The sequence below is a fragment of the Phaenicophaeus curvirostris genome, chromosome 9 (genome assembly GCF_032191515.1).
Source record: "Phaenicophaeus curvirostris isolate KB17595 chromosome 9, BPBGC_Pcur_1.0, whole genome shotgun sequence".
NCBI lineage: Eukaryota > Metazoa > Chordata > Aves > Cuculiformes > Cuculidae > Phaenicophaeus > Phaenicophaeus curvirostris.
This window is the reverse complement of record NC_091400.1, coordinates 23,298,465-23,317,773: the sequence shown is the minus strand read 5'-3', so window position 1 is coordinate 23,317,773 and position 19,309 is coordinate 23,298,465. Positions and strand designations below refer to the sequence as shown.

At 45.0% G+C, this 19,309-nt stretch overlaps 1 protein-coding gene across 6 annotated transcripts in view; it reads right to left on the bottom strand.

Moving 5' to 3' along the window:
* Window positions 1–19,309, bottom strand: part of ZMIZ1 (zinc finger MIZ-type containing 1) — a 365,816-nt gene that overhangs the window by 157,327 nt on the left and 189,180 nt on the right. For all 6 annotated transcript variants that reach the window (XM_069863880.1, XM_069863879.1, XM_069863883.1 and 3 more), the window contains exon 4: window positions 5,918–6,028. In XM_069863880.1, the coding sequence (XP_069719981.1) occupies window positions 5,918–5,977 (60 nt within the window). In that variant the 5' untranslated portion in view covers window positions 5,978–6,028. The remainder of the gene's footprint in view (window positions 1–5,917; window positions 6,029–19,309) is intronic.

The window sequence follows — 19,309 nt, the reverse complement described above, 5'->3', positions numbered from 1 at the left end:
GGTGTTCAAGGCCAGGCTGGATGGGGCTCTGAGCAACTTGTCCAGCAGAAGGTGTCCCTGCTCCAACAGTTCCATATCCTTTTTATGCTGGGGATTCCAGAACTGGACACAGGACTGATTTGACACATTTGAGTAATTTACTTACTCACTGATTGTGGTTTTTATAGCACTTTTAATCAACTGACTTATTATTTATTATTTTAATTTCTTAATCTGTGCAGTCTCAAGGTGATTATTTAAAATGACCACTGCACAAACTGATGCAACCATGGAAGGTGTAAAATTCACATGACCGATTCTCATGGGCCCTACCAGCCAGCTAGACATCGCTCAGATATTTCAAAGTCAACAGGAAAAACACTTCCCATCCTTCTTTTTCATTTGCAGCACGTGCTTTGCTACCTATGTGCAACGTTAATGGTTCTTCTTGTGTGGTGCACAAAGCAGTAAGGAGTGAACACCAGCAGTGGGGAGAGTTTTCCACCTCAGTAGATGATGGTAGAAGCCTGCACAGCTGAAGGCTCCTGGTTATTAACAGTGGTACTACCTCTTCAAACGACTTTTTTAAAAATACCTTTTGCTTTTACAGTCAGGTACAATGGTCCTGAAGTGCAAACGTTATGCAAGTCCTGCCTGCTATGGATTTGCTGTTGTACTAACGCACATAACGGGTCCTGCACTTGGGGCACAACAACCCTATGCAGTGCTACAGACTAGGAGAAGTCTGGCTAGAAAGCTGCCTGGAGGAGAGGGACCTGGGGGTGTTGGTTGACAACCGACTGAACATGAGCCAGCAGTGTGCCCAGGTGGCCAAGAAGGCCAATGGCATCTTGGCTTGTATCAGAAACGGTGTGACCAGCAGGTCCAGGGAGGTTATTCTCCCTCTGTACTCGGCACTGGTGAGACCGCTCCCCGAATCCTGTGTTCAGTTCTGGGCCCCTCACCACAAGAAGGATGTTGAGGCTCTGGAGAGAGTCCAGAGAAGAGCAACAAAGCTGGTGAGGGGGCTGGAGAACAGGCCTTACGAGGAGCGGCTGAGAGAGCTGGGGTTGTTTAGCCTGGAGAAGAGGAGGCTGAGGGGAGACCTTATTGCTCTCTACAGCTACCTGAAGGGAGGTTGTGAAGAGGAGGGAGCCGGCCTCTTCTCCCAAGTGATGGGGGACAGGACAAGAGGGAATGGCCTCAAGCTCCACCAGGGGAGGTTCAGGCTCAACATAAGGAAAAAATTCTTCACTGAAAGGGTCATTAGGCAATGGAACGGTCTGCCCAGGGAGGTGGTTGACTCGCCTTCCCTGAAGGTGTTTAAGGTACGGGTGGATGAATTACTGAGTGGCATGGTTTAGAGGTTGGTGGGAATGGTTGGACTCCATGATCCGGTGGGTCTCTTCCAACCTGGTGATTCTATGATTCTATGATAATGGGAGGAACTGTAGAATCACAGAACAGTTTGAGCAACCCGAAACAACGAGAGGTGTCGCTGCCCATTGCAGGGCTTTAAGGTCCCTTCCAACTCAAACCATTCTATGATTCTAGGAGAGCAGAGCGACATCATGCGATTGACTAACTTTGCCTGGTATTTGCTCGTTTGTAAGGAAAACAAAGGGTGGTGTTTGACTGAAGCCCTATTGCTGGTCTATCATGAGGAACAGTTTAAGAAAACCAGTCGATCATCTGCTGAGATTTTCTATGCATTGGGAGCCAAGCTGTCTCTTTCAGATTCTGCTCTGTGCCTGCCTGAGCCAGCTTGGTCGCTCCATAGTGGATGGTACATCAGAGCCATCTGAGCAGTGAGTACTCAGCAGATAACCGATTACTGCAGTCTCGAAGAGGGCAGTTCTTGGGGGCAGTTGGACCTTTACTAAGCACAAAATCATTTTGTGCTTTTGTTTGTATGGACAAAGAATTAAAGAAAAAGAGACTGCACCCTGAAGACCCAGCCTCCTTCAGTGTAGCCTGAAGAGTCTCCTGTGTCACGACAAACTAATTGCGTGTGTTAAGGGAAGGCTGTTACTTTGGCTTTTTCCACTGAACATCAAAAAACCCCCAAGGCTTGATTTTAAAGAACATACACTTACAAATACTGAGGGAATCAGCTACAAAGAGACCACACAGGCTGTTCCAGCCTTCCACAGAAGTCTGGCTTTTTTAAAGCGTAAATACACAGCCACCTCTTCAGTTTGCCCTTTCATCTATCCTGAAACACACACACACACACTCTCTCTCTCTTCATTTCCTAACTAGCTGAGCATATACAAGTTTTAGGCTTGTAGCTTTAAAGCACTAAAAAAGATGAAGGCAAAACACAACCTTGATCCTCGAAAAGAAGTCAGCAAGGATATTGTGGGTGTCTCACAAGTCACAGAGCTGGGAAGGAAGAAGCCCGTCCTGACCCTGTGTTGAAACCTGATCTAGTTAAAAGAGGCACACGGATCACCATTTATAGCATTTCTCCAGGGCTGGGGTGAGGGGCGAGGAGGGTGGCAGACAGCCCTGGGTATGGCTGCAGGAGCCGAGGGCTGCCAGCAAGGCTATAAAATGTGCAGATACTGGGCACCAAGGAAGGATGGTTTTCCTCCTCCTGTTGCAGTGCACCTTCCACACCACTGGTGTGTTACCTACATGTCTCTTCTGGAGAACAGCAGTGCTGCTTGTCCGCTGGCTGAGAAGAAAGGACAAAAGACAGGAGACCAGGGAATAAAAGGCAGAGATATTTCTGTCTGACCCTGCAGATAATCCCCAAAATGGGTGAAGATGTGTTGATATGGTCATGTAAGGCACTGGTTTGCTCCTGATCCAATGTGAACATAACAGTATGCAGTCCAGTTCTCTGTGGGTGAACTGGAAATGACTCTTTGTGGTACAATGTTAATTTGCCAGCTAATGACCCATCTCAATGCACAAGGTAAATGTCTCCAAGCTGCAAATTTATGACGCTATGACAGAGAGGTGAGTCTCCTCTAAAAAACTCTACAGAGTTGGTGTTCTGCCTCTTTCTCCACTATGGCAAAGGGAACAGCACAAGATTTTGGAAATCTGAAAAAGCAGAGAGCAATCTCTATGCTAAATTCAACAACAACAACAAAGAAATCAGCCATTCTTCTCCAACAAAAATAAAAGCATTGCCACTTTCACAGAAGTTTAATATAAATTTTTGGTGTTCAGCCACTGTCTTATTTAATGAGACTTCCCTGTGAGTTGAAAACACAAGCATCCCTGTTCTCTTATTTGGGTTAGAGAACTCGGGCACCATGAATTCATAAGCCTGACCAAGTAGACCTCCTTGTCAGGCATCCTTTGCTGTCTGAGAGAACAGAGCAGCTATGTGAGCATGCACCAGCCCATCAGAAAACCCTGCACCTTCTTCCAGGCAGGATCAAACACAATGAATGCTGGGAAGTCTGACCTTCCCTCCTTTCCCTCGGCTTTCGTTGCTGAAGAATCCAGCTGCCTACATAAACCAGCAGTACATATAAATTAAGTTAGAGATTTAACTGACAAAAGTAGCCATTACATAGGCAAAAATATCTCTTTAAGGCTGGAAGAAGTATAATTTGATATTCTTTTATCTAATTAAAATAATACAAGTTCTCTATGTACAGAAACCAACAGCTCTAGAAAAAAGGAACCGAGCAGCATCCTCTGTTTGTCCTCACTTGATCTAAAGGTCTGTTCTTACAGCTGGGAGGTTAAATTGTCCTGTTAGTCACTTCATTCTTCATCCTATGGGCTAGGATGGCCAAAAAGGACACCAATTTGTGCCAGTCAAGGGCATGTTTTTTCTGAACCAGATAGCTGTTTATAAGAAACTGGGATGAAATCCCAAAATTCATGTTTCACTCAAGCCTCTAAAGGGCCATGAAATGCATTAACTTTCACCACAAAGTGATGAAAGAGAGAGAGAGTCACCACAGACAGAGGCTGGATTATGACCAGCAATTCCGCAGGGACAGATTCCTATTTCTGCCCCTTGACCTACGAACTGGCTTTGTTTGATTTATTCTGAAAGCCTCTCTCATAAAGGAAACACAGAGAGAAAAATCAGCTGGTTTAGGTTTAAACTCTGTTCTTTTTTTATATCCCCCAAAGCATCTGCATGGCCAGACTTGCAAATAAACACATATTTTCTGTAATTTGCATTACATGACATTGTAGAAAATATAAACGTCTCCTAATATCATGGTAAACATGACAAAACATAACGATGGAGATTGCTGAGACTAAGAGAATGGAAACAGATGATCACAGAATTGTAGAATATCTCAAGTTGGAAGGGACCTATAAGGATCATTGAGTCCAACTCCCTGCTCCTCACAGGAACACCTAAAACAAATCATATGACTAAGAGCATTGTCCAGATGCTTCTTGAACTCAGACAAGCTTGCTGCTGTGACCACTTCCCTGGGTAGCCTATTCCAGTGACAGACCACCCTCTCAGTGATGAACCTTTTCCTAATGTCCAGTGTGAACTTCCCCTGACACAGTTTCATTCCATTTCCTCATGTCCTATTCCTGGTCACCACAGAGAGAACATCCAGTTCCCCTCTGCTGCCCGCCTTGATGAAGTTGTAAAGACAAGAAAAGAAGTTTAAAGATACAGACCAATCCAGTACCACCCCCATGCTTATTTCTTATCACTTCTGTTGATTTAGGGTGCTCGCATCTACAACGCACAGAAATCTATGAACAGGAAAATGCTGAACTCCCTCAAGATGCAACGGGCACATGTCCCACGAACTTGATGATCTTTAAGGTCCCTTCTGACCCAAACCATTCTATGATTCTACAACGATTCTGTGAAAAGTAGGCAAGTAGGTTTTTGACTTGGTTAATACAAATATAAAACTGAAACAGTAGGACTTTCGCCTGACCCAACAGAGAAAACTGCTCAGACAACAGGAAAAAAATGGTTTGGGAAAATTATTTCACAGAATAATGTATTTCTGTTTTTCCAATACACTTCAGTAAATTTCAAACAGCTCTGAAGAGATTAACTTTGGAGTTCATCTCATGAATCCAGCTGGGATAACCTGTCTTCAAAATACCTCTGCGCTGCTTGCGTTTATGCACCTGTTTGCTGCATGTATGGGTTTAGAGAGAAAAACGCAAACAGAGACATGAGAAATCATTCTCTTCCTCATCACCTCCACACAAAGGACTGGTGCTATGAATTTTCTGTAGGGATTCTTGCGTATGGAGAAGGTGGTATGCAAGGAGAGAATACAGGCTGCCTGCAATGCCAGGCAGCACAGCTCACCAAGAAGGGGAAAAGCAGGGCAAAATGGCACCTGATCGTTCGATCCTTGCCTTTGGAGTTTCAGTTGGCTATGAAAGCATTTGTAAGCACAGTTACAGCAGGGAAATCCATAAATAAGACTTGGATCCCACTACATTATAAGGGCCCTTCATCTTCACAAACAGATGTTTCTGAGAACTTCACCTTGCAAACAGAAGTTTTTGCGTCTCCATGCACACCAATTACCCCCAGCACTAGAGGAATGCCAAGAGCCCGAGTCTCCAGGCAGTGTAGGTCTCAGGGCAGACACTGGATTATAATCAAAACCGGCCCATCAAAATGTTGGATTACTGTGCACAAGTATGACGGCCGCCTGCTGTGATGCCTTCAGGGCAGAGCTGGCAGGACCAGAACCACTCTGCTTTCAGCCGAGACAGATCTGGTGAGCCTCCAGGCTGAAGATTTCTTGTAAAGGGAACTCTTGGCTTTTGAGGTTTAAACACCAGCTCTTGCAGCAGATACAATTCTCTTCAATGACACTACAATGCCTCATTCCCACCACCCTTCTCCCCTCTAAAAGGTGAGGAAACTCATTAAGCAACAGGTAACCGTAATGCACAATGCACCCTGCCATGTAACAACGTAACTCTCATCCAGCAGCAACGCTCTCTGCCTTCATCTTACCTGTTTTATGCACTGCAGCCGGTCATTGGTCTGCTGTATGTGCCTGTCCATAGAATTCATTTTGATTGTCTCCACTTGGCTTCTACCTGAAAGCCATTAAAATCCCTCGATCTGCAAGACAAAAAAAGACAGTAAAGATCACTGAGCACGGTCCATGTACTTCTACCACCTGAAAAATCGAGCGGAGCTGCCTGCAAGAACCTCCTGAGCACACTGTGAGTAATGCCAATATCAATGACAGTCTGGCTTTTGCATGGACAAGGGCACAGGGATTCTTCCTAATCCTCCTCTAGGAGAAAATACCTTCCATAAATACTAAATTATTCCGATACAGCAGAGAATTATATAGCAAAAAATAACACAAAATGTGCGTTATGAAGACTTGGCATTTCTGTATTGAAAATAAAAGCAATGGGCATACTTTGGACTCTCCTCCAACTAGCAAATCTGTTTAATGAGCCCTTGAAATGGCCAAGGAGACAGAGTGTGACTGGGATTCACAACTAAACCAAGAATTTCAGAACATGAAACCCAGCACATATGGAAGAGACCTGATATTCAAACCAAAGGGCCAAGCAGTTCCTGTTTCTGCAAAACTTGGGCACAAACAGCTCTGCTGATCTGAAAGGTAGGAATGACCAAAATGCCACTGAACCTTGGACCAAGAGCAAGACACTAAAAGCACAAGTAGGTGTAAGTAAGCTTCCTGGTGTGATTCACATTTCACTGGGACCCTTCTATTCCCCCTCTCTGGCCTTGCCTTACAGTTTTCCTATAGTGGCAGAACAGAAGATCATAAAGAAAGAAGCCAACAACTCATCAACAGTTTCAGCCCATGATTTGTTATTACTCAATAGCTTGCACCATGACTCCTACCTATTTGTGTTTTAAGCAAAACTACACGAGACGCCAGCCCAGACTTAACAATCTGAACAGTTTTAAATGTCTTTTTCTGTAATTCCCTTCTCCAGGGCACAGAGATGTTTCAAACACACACGTACACTCTGTTGTTTCACTTTCATGGCATCTGAATGTAAACGAAACCATAGATGTTGCGCATTGTAACATGAAAACAGTCTTTTCCTACAAACTCCTGTATCTTTTTAGCGCAACAAAACAGTGGAGTCTAAGTTGTTCCCTTGTGCTCATGAAAAAGCAGTGAGCAGTGGTTCAGAAATACATACCCAAACACTGTATTTATATAAAACTTTATACTAGCACAAGCAACGACCTGGACTCGCACAGAAACCTCTCCCTCATGAGTTTCTGCACTGGTACTGAGCAGTTTGTTATTCAGAGAGATGTCCATGACAAAAATTCTTTTCCACTCCCTACACACAACTAAAAGACAGTACATTTTCCTGGTAGCTGCTTGGTCAGAGAGAAGCTGGCCACTCACCACCCCTACAACACATGACTCAACATCTTCCTGTACTTAAAGAAGGTCTACAGGAAAGTTGAGGAGCGGCTCTTTATCAGGGATGGTAGGGATAGGACAAGAGTGAATGGTTTTAAGCTGAAAGAGTAGATGAGATCTTAGAAAGAAATGTTTTCCTGTGAGGGTGGGGAGGCACTGGCACAGGTTGCCCAGAGAAGTCGTGGCTGCCCCGTCCTTGGAAGTGTTCAAGGCCAGGTTAGATGGGGCTTGGAACAACCTGATCCAGTGGGAGGTGTCCCGGCCTGTGGCAGGGGGTTTGAACGGGATGATCTTTAAGGTCCCTGCCGACCCGAACGATTCTGTGATTCTATGGTCTTGCCAGTAAACCACCTCTGCAAGTCCAACACTGACCATACTCAAGTAGAAGAGTGTTCCCCTTGGTGGGAACCCTGACTGCGCAACTGTCATGGTATGATGGACTCCAGACTACAGCATCAGCGTGCGTCCCACACACCCTGGCTGCCTGAGATTTCTGTACCTCACTGATAATGTTTCTCCATGGCTCCTGCCGGATTAGACTCAGGGAAAGAAATCTTTTCTGCTAGACAGCTAAATGAGGTCTTATAACAGCAGCTCAGGCTCTTCATCTCCACTCTAGACACAAGAGGGTTCAATAAAGCACTCCTGTCAATAAATTATAATACTTACAAAATGGAAAAGCCAGTTTCACATACAAGTATTATCGTTTGATTATGCCAGTGCCACCTTCTCAATAGCAAATGCCATCCAAAGGTCCCTTAACAAACATAAATTGATATATTTTATTAAAAGCAAGTAACAGAGTCTTATCTGCCTGCAAGACCCCCAAACAGACCTCAGGAGTCATGAAGCTTAATCTCTCAATGGACAGCAGAAGTATTTATCAAGAGATAAACTAGCCCAGACATGACACCACTTCAGCAGCGATCCATCTTACGAGCTGGGACATATCTGCATTTTAATTGAGCATCAGGACAGACTGAGAAGGGCACGCTGAAAACAAGCGCGCACACACACACACACGTAGATTTTTGTGGAAATATTTGAAGAAATCCAAACTGACACACATTTTTTTTTAAAGTAATTAAAACAATTTTGCTTAATGAGCCACTAAGCAAAATACTCTGTTTCTGGCTGACTTGGTAACACAATTTTTGTCTATTTTGGCATTACCTATTCAACCTCCTCAGTGCCTTGTAGCCACACAGAGAAACTGGGAGCTGAGTTGTGAAGAGTTTCTATCCCAAGCAACAGACACACTCTACACTGCCAGAAAACACAATTCTCGAGTCAAGTCAGATATACCAGCACTCACACTCATGGCTAGCAGCAACAGGAGCTGCCTCTGGTGTTACTGGCAATAAACTTCAGGGATGGGAAACCACAGAGAGATTTGACAGAGACAAGGACAATGACTTGCATTCGTGTACTGTCACTCATGCCAAGAAACTATCCTACACGGTGATTTATGAACTGTACATACAATATCACCCCAGTTCTCTGCCTTTCAGTTACCCATAAACAACACTGAAGGTTGCTATCAGCTACCTGAACCACAGCTTACTATTACACTTGCCCAAATTGTCATTTTTCCCACCTGGCACAGCTTCTCAGAGCCCCCTTGAGAAGCAGAGGGCAGAGCACAGAAAGGGCACTCGCAAGGCTGAGCAGGAGTCTGGCAGGGCTCTTGCATACAGGACTGGAAGCGCAGTCAGTCCCCTGTTCTACACAGACATCCCATACAATTTCTGTCATAAACTGGTCAAATTCAGTCTAAAAATAGTTCCGCTTTTAAGACCCAAGGACTCCCATTGAGAAGTACTCTTTGATTCTCACCCTTACCATAGTAACTAGAAGTATGTTTGCTTCTATCCTCATCCCCGCTTGTTCTCATGTCACTGGTGCTCTATGGCTAAAATAGCCCTTGCCCCATCCAACCTGGCCTTGAACTCCTCCAGGGATGGGGCAGCCACCACTTCTCTGGGCAGCCTGTGCCAGTGCCTCATCGCTCTCACAGAAAAACATTTCTTCCTAAGATCTCATCTCCTCTTTCAGTTTAAAACCATCCCCCCTTGTCCTGTCCTTGCACTCCCTGATGAAGAGCCCCCTCCCCAGCTTTCCTGGAGCCCCCTCACTGCATGGATGAGCATCCACCAGCCCTTCCCCACCACTAATTTGCTGCTTTCACCAGCCCAAAGTCATTTATTCTATCCTAGCCAAGAGAAGCCTCTCAGCTCACTAACAGCCCTGGGCAGGAAACAGTTGTTGCATGAACCGAACAGCCAAAATTCTACATATAAAGCCTCATCACATATACTGTCATTAACATTTTGCACTTTTAATATCCACCTCCCCCCCCCCGGCTAAATTTTACCTTTCTTTTAGATCCGTCGTATGAGTATCAAACAAAATATTTTCAGTGAGCATTACTGGCTCTAAGTAATTTCACAGAATCACACACAGAATCACCAGGTTGGAAGAGACCCACCGGATCATCGAGTCCAACCGTTCCCATCAAACACTAAACCATATCCCTCAGCACCTCATCCACCTGTGCCTTAAACACCTCCAGGGAAGGTGACTCAACCACCTCCCTGGGCAGCCTGTTCCAGTGACCAATGACCCCTTCTGTGAAGAATTTTTTCCTAACGTCTAGCCTAAACCTCCCCTGGCGGAGCTTGAGGCCATTCCCTCTTGTCCTGTCCCCTGTCACTTGGGAGAAGAGGCCAGCACCCTCCTCTTCTGTTATAAAAAACACGGAGTTATTAGCAGAACACCATTTTCACCTGGAAATTATTCTTTTCTAGGCTTCAGAATTAACAGATTAAACACGGAAAGTGAGAATTATCATATGGATCAGAAGTTTCACCAAGGCAGAATAAGCATTTTAAGACTAGATCTTTTTGCCTAGAAAAAATACCAGCAGAATTAGATTTCCAGTAACAATACTGGAACAAGGCCAGGTTGGATGGGGTCTTGAGTCGTCTAGTCCAGTGGGAGGTTTCCCTGCCCATGGCAGGTGGGTTGTAACTGGATGATCTTTAAAGTACTTTCAAACCTGAACCATTCTATGATTTTATGATATGAACTACACAGGTACCTCTGTGCTCTGGTCTGGTTCCCCATGCGCACATCCACATCCTGAAACTCAAGAAAATACCCTTTCTGTTGATCTCACACTGTTTCAGAAGTAGCAGCAAGATAACCTTACATGCAAATACTGGTGCGTAAGATACAGAAAGGCCGGCAGGGCTGAATAAGTGCAGACTTCTATTCAGTTAAGTGCAGAGTGCCTATCAGGTCCCGAGTGAAAAATGACTTTGCCAGGTCCCTCTGGTGTACCTGCATGAGAAACCCTGTCAGGATTCAAGCCCTGCAAACAGCTCAAGAGACAGCAGGGGACGTTGCTGCTGGCGATTAAGGGTACTGGCAGAGTGGGACAGAGAAGGGAATATTAGCCGGTGCTTCATAACAAATCCCCTCTGTTCGCTGCACGTGTTACCCAGAAAGGTCATACACTACTGCTTTATATGCTAACTCCATCCAAAAAGATAAACAAAAAAAGAAGTGTTCCCAGCACCTTCTGGTAATTCAGCAATAAAAAGCCTCATTCTCCTGGTGTCTTTTCTGAGGCAAAGACCCAATCTCTCCCTCTTAAACAACAAAAAAAATAAAATAAAGAAAAAATTATGTGAATTATTCTTTGCCTTCCTCCTTCCCTCCCCTCTAGCATGTGAGTTTATAGCCCAAGGCAGTAATTAAAGAGCCCTCATTTCCATATTTATGATGTCTCAAAAATGGAGAACGTGTTTTTTTTAAAGGAACAGATGTATCGACCTGTTAGACTTTTTTTTAACCCTAAACACACAGAATGTTTTTCTTTAAACGACTAGTACAATACCTGCTCCAAAACTGAAATTGTGCACTGGCTGCAAGAAAGAGACCTTCACAACCTTCTGCCACTCTCTTTGATGTTTGAATGTGCAAATTAGGAGTTTGCAATTATTATATAAAAAATTGGACTTCCAGTACTGCAAATGAGGACAGGCTGAGAGAGTTGGGGTTCTTCAGCTTGGAGAAGAGAAGGTTCCAGGGAGACCTTAGAGCAGCTTGCAGTACTGAAAGGGGCTACAGGAAAGCTGAGGAGGGTTTTTTATCAAGGAGTGCAGGCATAGGACAAGGGGGAACAGTTTTAAGATGAAAGAGAAGAGATTTAGACGGGATCTTAAGAAGTCTTTTCCTGTGAGGGTGGTGAGGCATTGGCCCAGGCTGCCTAGAGAAGGGGTCGCTGTTCCATTCCTGGAGGTGTTCAAGGCCAGGTTGGATGGGGCTTTGAGCAACCTGATCCAGTGGGAGGTGTCCCTGCCCATGGCAGGGGGGTTGGAACTGGATGGGCTTTGAGGTCCCTTCCAACCCAACCATTTTATGCTTCTATGATTTAAGAAGAGCAGGTTAATGACGCATAGTCCCTACCAGTTCCTAAAGCAGCATAAAGAGCCTCTTCAAAAAACCAATCCAAAAGCCTCAGCCCTGCGTCAGCACACAGACATAAACTGCAGCATGTTTGTAGGTAAGTGGGGTTTTGGTTCTGCTTTCAGATGCGCTTTAGAGGGGGCCAGGGCTGCCATCCGCATCCAGAGCTCTGCCACCCTGGGACTAATGAACAGCTCTGCAGGGCAGCAGAGCTGGCGCCCAGCCCACCAATATTCCAGAAGCATTTGGCCAATGTCCCCAGACACGCGGTGTGAATGCTGGGGACGTCCTGTGCGGAACAGGAGTTGGACTCGATGATCCTTGTGGATCCCTTCCAGCTCAGTGCATTCCATGACATCTTGGTGTCATCTTCAGACTAAGCGAGGGTGCATGCGATCCACTCATCCAGATCGTGGATGAAGACGAGGTGCTGAGGGGCATGGTTTAGTGTTTGATAGGAATGGTTGGACTCGATGATCCGGTGGGTCTCTTCCAACCTGGTTATTCTGTGATGATTCTGATTCTATGAGATCGGCCAACAGCTGTTCAACCACAGCAACTTGCAAACATCCCCTTCTCCTCCCAAGCACATCCTGGCTCGGGACAGGACCTGGTTAACTCTGTTTATTCCATCAGCTAAAGGGAACTGCTCCCTGCATCCCTCCTGCGCGCCGAGGGCAGCCAATCTGTGTCTAATAAATGACCCTGATCGAGCCCCGAGCCGGACAGCGGGTCCCCCGGCAGCGCCGCTCGCTCCCCGCCGCGCCGGCAGAGGGCGCCGCAGCGCCGCGCCCAGCGGAGCCGAGGCCGAGCCGAGCTCTGCCGAACCGAGCCGAACGGCGCCGAGCTCAAACGAGCGGAGCCGAGGCGACCCGAGCTCTGCCGAGCGCAGAGCGGGGCGGGTCCCCGAGGGTCGCAGTGGGGAGCGGCAGCCCCGCCGCCGCCAAATCCACCGCCCCCACCTCAGCAGCAAACAGCGGCAGTTCAGGGACAGAACGCCTCTAATCCACTGCCGTTTCCCTTGACATTAAGCACCTTACAACGCTGTTCACACAGATACAAGTTATAACGCATGGATTCTCCTTTTCAGGCCAATGCCCGTAGCAACTCCCCCACGCACCTGGCATCAGACCCCAAAAGACGTGTCCGAGGCCAGGCTGGATGGGACCTGGAAGAACCTGATCCCGTGGGAGGTGTCCCTGCCCGTGGCAGGGGGTTGGAATGGGTGACCTTCACGGTCCCTTCCAACCCAACCCATTGTACCATTCCAAATCTCTGTTTCAATGCCAGCGTGGTGCACACAGCAGAACCCACACCCCCATCCCTGGAGTCAGACCCCAAACCACACAGGCACTCACACAGGCACAGACGTACATCCTCACACCGTACAAAAAGGTCTAAGTCTGCTTTTTGCTAAGAGAATTCTCAAAGATGCCCTTAAAGATTTTAATACTTAAAGTGGGCTTGTAAGAAAGATGGGGACAGGCTTTTCAGCAGGGCCTGTAGCAACAGGACAAGGGCAAATGGTTTAAAACTAGAAGAGATGTTTAGACTAGACATTAGGAAGAAATTATTTTGTGCTGAGGGTGGTGAAACACTGGCACAGGTTGCCCAGAAAGATGGTAGATGCCTCATCCCTGGAAACATTCATGGTCAGGTTGGATGGGACTCTGAAAACCCTGATTGAGTTGAAGATGTCCCCGATAGCTGCAGGGAGGTTGGACTGGATGTCCTTCACGGTCCCTTCCAACACAAACCATTCTATGATATTTTCCTTTCAAGAATAAAACCAGAAGTTTAATATCCATCCATGACAACTATTTTATTTCCCCTGCTAGATATACTGCTTAGGGGGGTTGGAGGGGTGGAGTATAAAATGTCAGGTGAAAGGCCATTTTAATCATCAAACACTCGAGAAAGGAAGTTGTTTTAATAAAGATTTGTTTACCATAAGCTGCTAAATAGCTACTGCTGTTAGGTCTGAGCTATTAAAAAGGGCCAGATGTGAGACAAAGCAACGTTTGTTATGCTGGGGGAGGAAGAATAGATATTTGTGCTGTGCTGCTTTCCATTGTTGCTCTACAAATGTGCAGTAATCCCCAGAAGACTTTCTATCATCTTTGACTGCGAGAGGGGGGAAAGCGAGCGGTGCGCGTGTGTGTGTGTGTGTGTGTGTGTACGCTGCCAGCAGGCAAAGCTTCAGCGAGGTGGGAGCGGGTTCGTGTAATTTATTGTGGTTCGAGCTGCAAGGGCTGGCAGTTTTGTTGGGTTTAAAGAAGCCGTTTCCGCAGCCGTGTGCTTGGGAGCATTTTTATATACAGAGCCTATTATATGCAGGCACGAACAGCCAGCCGGATACACACAAAAGCAAACCCACACATGCTTTTGAAAAAAAAAAAAAAAAAAGACAGCATGACAGCTTGCATAAGCAAGCCTGCTGGACTCCTCTGGGAGGAGGAGCGGCGGTGCGCAGAAGTTGTTCAATCATGAAGCACATCTGCAGCCTGATTACAAAAGCAAAGGTGGTAGGGCGAGCTGGAAGCACACACAGGGCACTGGGATATGACCTATGCTTAAGGCATAGCCATATAAAAGCCCAAACCAAACAACAACCCACCCCCCCAGCTAAGAGTGGGATTGCAAGGATGTAAAAATACCACACCTCTAGCTAAGGAGAGCGCTCCTGCGACCCTGTGCATGTTGGTCACCGGCCAGCACTAACTGCGAAGCACATGAACTGCCTCCTGTGCTGGCAGCCCTCACCTCCAGCCTGCTGGCTGAAATGACCGGTTTCCTCAGAGCAAGAGCAGCATCTGCAGATCCTGGTTTCGGGTAATTGCCCTGCTGCATGCTTATATTACAAGGTTGGTTTCCCTGCATTCCACCCAGCTCCTGGTGTCATCAGCTCTGTCAGCTTGTTATCTTTAGGGAGAGCAAGGAGGGAAAAGGACATTGCAGTTTAAAACAGCAAGAAGTAATAACAAAATTAAAGGCAAAAGTGCGGAGAAGCGTGCTCCTGGGGAGATGGGGCTGACAGACCTGCTGTAGTGCTCTCAGAGGTTTTGCACACTCCAACATAGACAGATCTGCTAGAACAAACATTGACAGTTCCACAGCAGAATCCACTGATCCAGTGGTTTATTAAGTGTACTGTAGCTTGCAGGTAAGAAAAGCTAATCCTCAACGGGACAGCTATAAGCAAGTGAGCCATCCCTAAAAGCTTGCAGGGTTGCACTCAAATAATTTCATAACCAGTGTCCCTGATCACTCATACAACAACGCTGTAAAAACACCCCTCCCTGATAAATTGCAAATTCCTAAACAGAGGCAGAATCCAACATCTCTTTCCCACCTTTTGGGCTCAGTGAGAGGATTGGAGAGGAAATCAGGTGAGCATAAGAACTGAAAAGGATTTGCATTCTAGCATGTGATGCTCACTTATTTACTTAATGAAAGCTCATTTCTTTCAAAGGTTCTGTGGTGAGATGTAAAGTATTTGTGGAAAATGCTTTGTGTTTGCCTACCAAACACTGCGACATGCATGGAGTGTTGCTAACATCATCTGGCTTATAGGCCTTCTGAGGGCTGAGCTTACGGACCTGCTACAAAGAATGTGTAAATTTTTCCTGCTCTTGCTAGACATTTATCAGCTACTGAAGAAAGCCAGCTGGTTTTGACATATTCATCCAAGTTATTTGCTCAAAACCTAAAAGATGAGCTACAGAAGATGATCTAATACAAGCATTTTCTAAAAGTCCAGAGGAAACAATAACAACTCAATCTATCTGTGCAAAGATGCTCTCAGAAGCAGGAGAAAAGAGACAGAGAAGTAGCACTAGCGGCAAATATTTTCAACAATAACCTATCAAAAAGCAAATATGCTATTCTGTATTTGCTACGCTCCCATAACATCTCTCTCAAACCAGACAGCCTGCTATATAACAGAGGTTGTATACACCTCTTGGGACAGCACAAAGAAGCGCTCCTAGCAAGAAATATCTCAAGCCCGCTGTGAATTAGAAACGAGAAGGATTTGCATTCTGACACTGAATGTCCTCTTACTTATCTGATGAAACCAGGCATGTTTTGGAAGTTCACTGTAGCATTTGAAGGAAATTGTTTGCTGATTTCTTCTTGTGATACTGCATCACCACAACTTACATTCCTCATTTCTGGGTGGCAACAGAAAAAACATAACAATCCCCCTTCCCCAAACCATACTGCACCAAGTAAAGGAATGAGAATTGATTTGGAATTCGCTTCGGTTTTTGGTTTTTTTTTTTGCTAAGTTTAGCATTGTGAAGAAGGCATGTAGTCAAAGTAGATGGTAATTTCTCTTTATGATTTATAAACATAAGATTTATTCACCTCCTCTTTCATCCTATGATAACTAAGAAATTGCTCCCAAGACCAATTCTTTCTGGTAAGCCACCAGGGAATGCATCACTCCTTTGGAGAAAATCACTCAGGGAGAAGGAAAGAGAGGAGGAAGAAAAGCAGCATTACCTCAATCAACAAAGTCTCTAGAGAACAGAGCAACTGAATAGCTGCTTTGGGACGCAAGCACTAATAGCTTTGATATCTGCCATTATCCTAGTCTGTGCTGATGAAATTTAAGTAAAGATTTACCCAACTCCCCAGAAACAGTAGCAAGATAAATTCCAGGAGAACCAGCAAAACCTGTAAAGGCTAAATATAGCTGAAGAAATAAGGTAGAAATTAGATGGCTGTGAATTTTTATAGCCAGAGAAACAGAGTCACTGGTAGTCAGATTATGTTTTCTGCACTACTTTCAGTGGCTACCCTAATGTGGCTTCTCTTTCTCCCCTTATTTTGAATCATGACAATTTAGTGCTGGGGGTGCCACTTCTTTAAAATAATTCAAACTAAAGATACGGGACATTTACACACAACAGAACTACAGTTTTGGTGAGCTCCATGGTCTATTTTATCATCTTCATTTTAAGGCAGATGATTGGAGATCCATCTGTATTAACCCACATAAAATCCAAAATCATAGAATGGTTTGAGTTGGAAGGGACCTTAAAGATAACCTAATTCAAACCCCGCTGCCACGGGCAGGGACACCTCCCACTGGAAGAATTTGGTTTTATTGAATAAAGATATATGAATTGGTTTTACTGAATTGTCCTGCAGACAAACATGCAATATTTTAAGCCATCATCAAATCCTAAATTATAAGAAACTTTGCTGACAGTCTGAGTAAAAGGATCCAGCATTGGACAAATAAAACAAATGACTGTGGATCCTTTTTGTACAAAGCATTGTGTGACTGCTTGAAGCGTGACTACTGTTTATGTTAGTCTCAACAGTTAATATTCAAGCACCCGAAATACAACTGAAGTGACCATGACATCCATCGCCACCAAAACTTTATGAAGCCCAGAAATATTTTTGACATCTTATAGTCGACTTTGACAAGAATACAATCTAAAAACTAGTTTCAACTGCAGTACCTTCATTCCAATAAAGTCAAAGCTGCACAAATCCCTACTGTTTGACACTTTATAATGCAGTCGTTGCTTTTCCTGTTTTCCAAGTGCCCACAATTCCAGTAAGGTGGAAATTCTAGACAGCCAGATCACAAAGCACTGCAGGAGCTTTACACAGTGAAGTCTGCTACCTTCGAGAAAAAATTTAACTGGAACACCCACGGATCAGATATCTGCACCGCCCATTCTGTTTTCTTACTGTCTTATCGCTTCAGAGGAACTTTATATCTGGTCTTTGAGAATTGTCAGTGCCCCAGACCTACTTTACAGGCAGATGAAGAGAATTTCACACTTCCAATGAAGTGAGTTTCTTTTTACCAAGACTCCTAACAGAGAATTCAGTTTCCAAAGGTTTAATGAATTCCCTGGTTAAAGATCTGTCACCTGCTATGCTCACAAACCTCTTGGGATAATCAGGAACAGATTTCAGTAGCATTTCTTCCGAGACCTCAGATCTCTTAAGTGTAGCTCCACTAGGTCTCTCACCCTCAGGTGACAGCAGGGGCAAAGCTGAAATGGCATTTGGAGAATACAATGCAGATATCGAGCAGGTGGTTTAAAATCCTCTGAAGTATTTGAAAGCAGCAACTATACAAATGCTAAATTGGGCCTGAACAAAAGCTACCAATGAAAAAGACTAGCAATGAATGTGGTATCCCTGTTAAGGAGGGCACGTTTCCCATCACCACGGCTGTTGTGGGTGGAACAGGCCAAGAGCAAGCCCAACAACTTAGTGACCGCTGTTTCTCAAAATGAAGCAGACTTCCCATTTTTATTACAGACAACGTAAACAGAAATGCTATTGCTAATGAATTATTTACAGTGTGGTCCATAAATTAAGACACTTAGGACCATCTTGTGTTCTTCATTCCACTGTCATTACTATGAAGTATCTGCCCAGAAGCTTTTTCCCATAACTGCAAGGCAAATAGAGCCCTGTGAACAGAGACCTGAGCTCCTCCCCTGACTTACCATTGCCAAACACTTCACTTCTTCAGCTCCTCTGGCTTTCCAATTGCACTGAGAACTCCTCAGGGTAGATGCTATCTCCACCGAATACACATAAAGTACCTAACACAGATCACAACTCAGACTGGGGCTACCCCAGGCTAGTGCAATATAAAGAATGAAAAGGATGTAATACAACCTTTAATGTATGTACAGCTATAAGTTAAGGATAAAACATCTCATATTACCCTTCATGCAATTTCAAGACAGAATTTCGAACATTCAGCCTGACTACCAAATACAGAATTAAATGAACCTGATAAACTTAACACCATACATCCAGATGACATCTGGATAAAAGGAGTTTAAGTCCAGATGGCATTTTCTTTTCTTCTACTCATATCCTTCCTTTCTGATTTTTTGTTTAAACGGTTATTACAACACAGTGCTACAGACCTCAAAAAGCTACACACTTCTCGTCTTTGTTCCCAGAGGCATCACTACAGACTCGGGAGGTCGGCTTTATAGCCTTCACGCATTTCTGAAGCCCTGTCTGATTAGACATACTCTGGAGCGACTTTCATTCTGATCAAACATGACGAGCTGGCGACATGCATACAAAGCTGGCAGAGCAGCCGTGCAGCAAAGTCTTTGACAGGCAGGAGTAGGTGCAACATCTGATTTGAAACAATGCACGGCTCGCCCTGAAAAGCAAACCAGTAGCCCCTTTCAAAAGGTTCTGATGAACTCAAGGAGAGATATGTTGTTGTGACAGTTTCAAACCTTGAAGACAATAAAACTGCTTCTATCCAACTTCTCCTCATCCTCTGCTCTCAATTTTGTCATCCTTGAGTGGCTGTATTTTGGCACCTTCTATTCCCTGATTAGCTGGGCTTCATTAAATGAGAAATTTGGAGGGCTAGCTTTTGAAAGGCGGTTTGTTTTTCAAGAAGCCTAGCTGCCCGCTATGCCACATAACAGGATTGAAAAGGTTCCTGCCTACTGCATGGCTGATCCAAGCAGAGATGTAAAAAGGAAGGG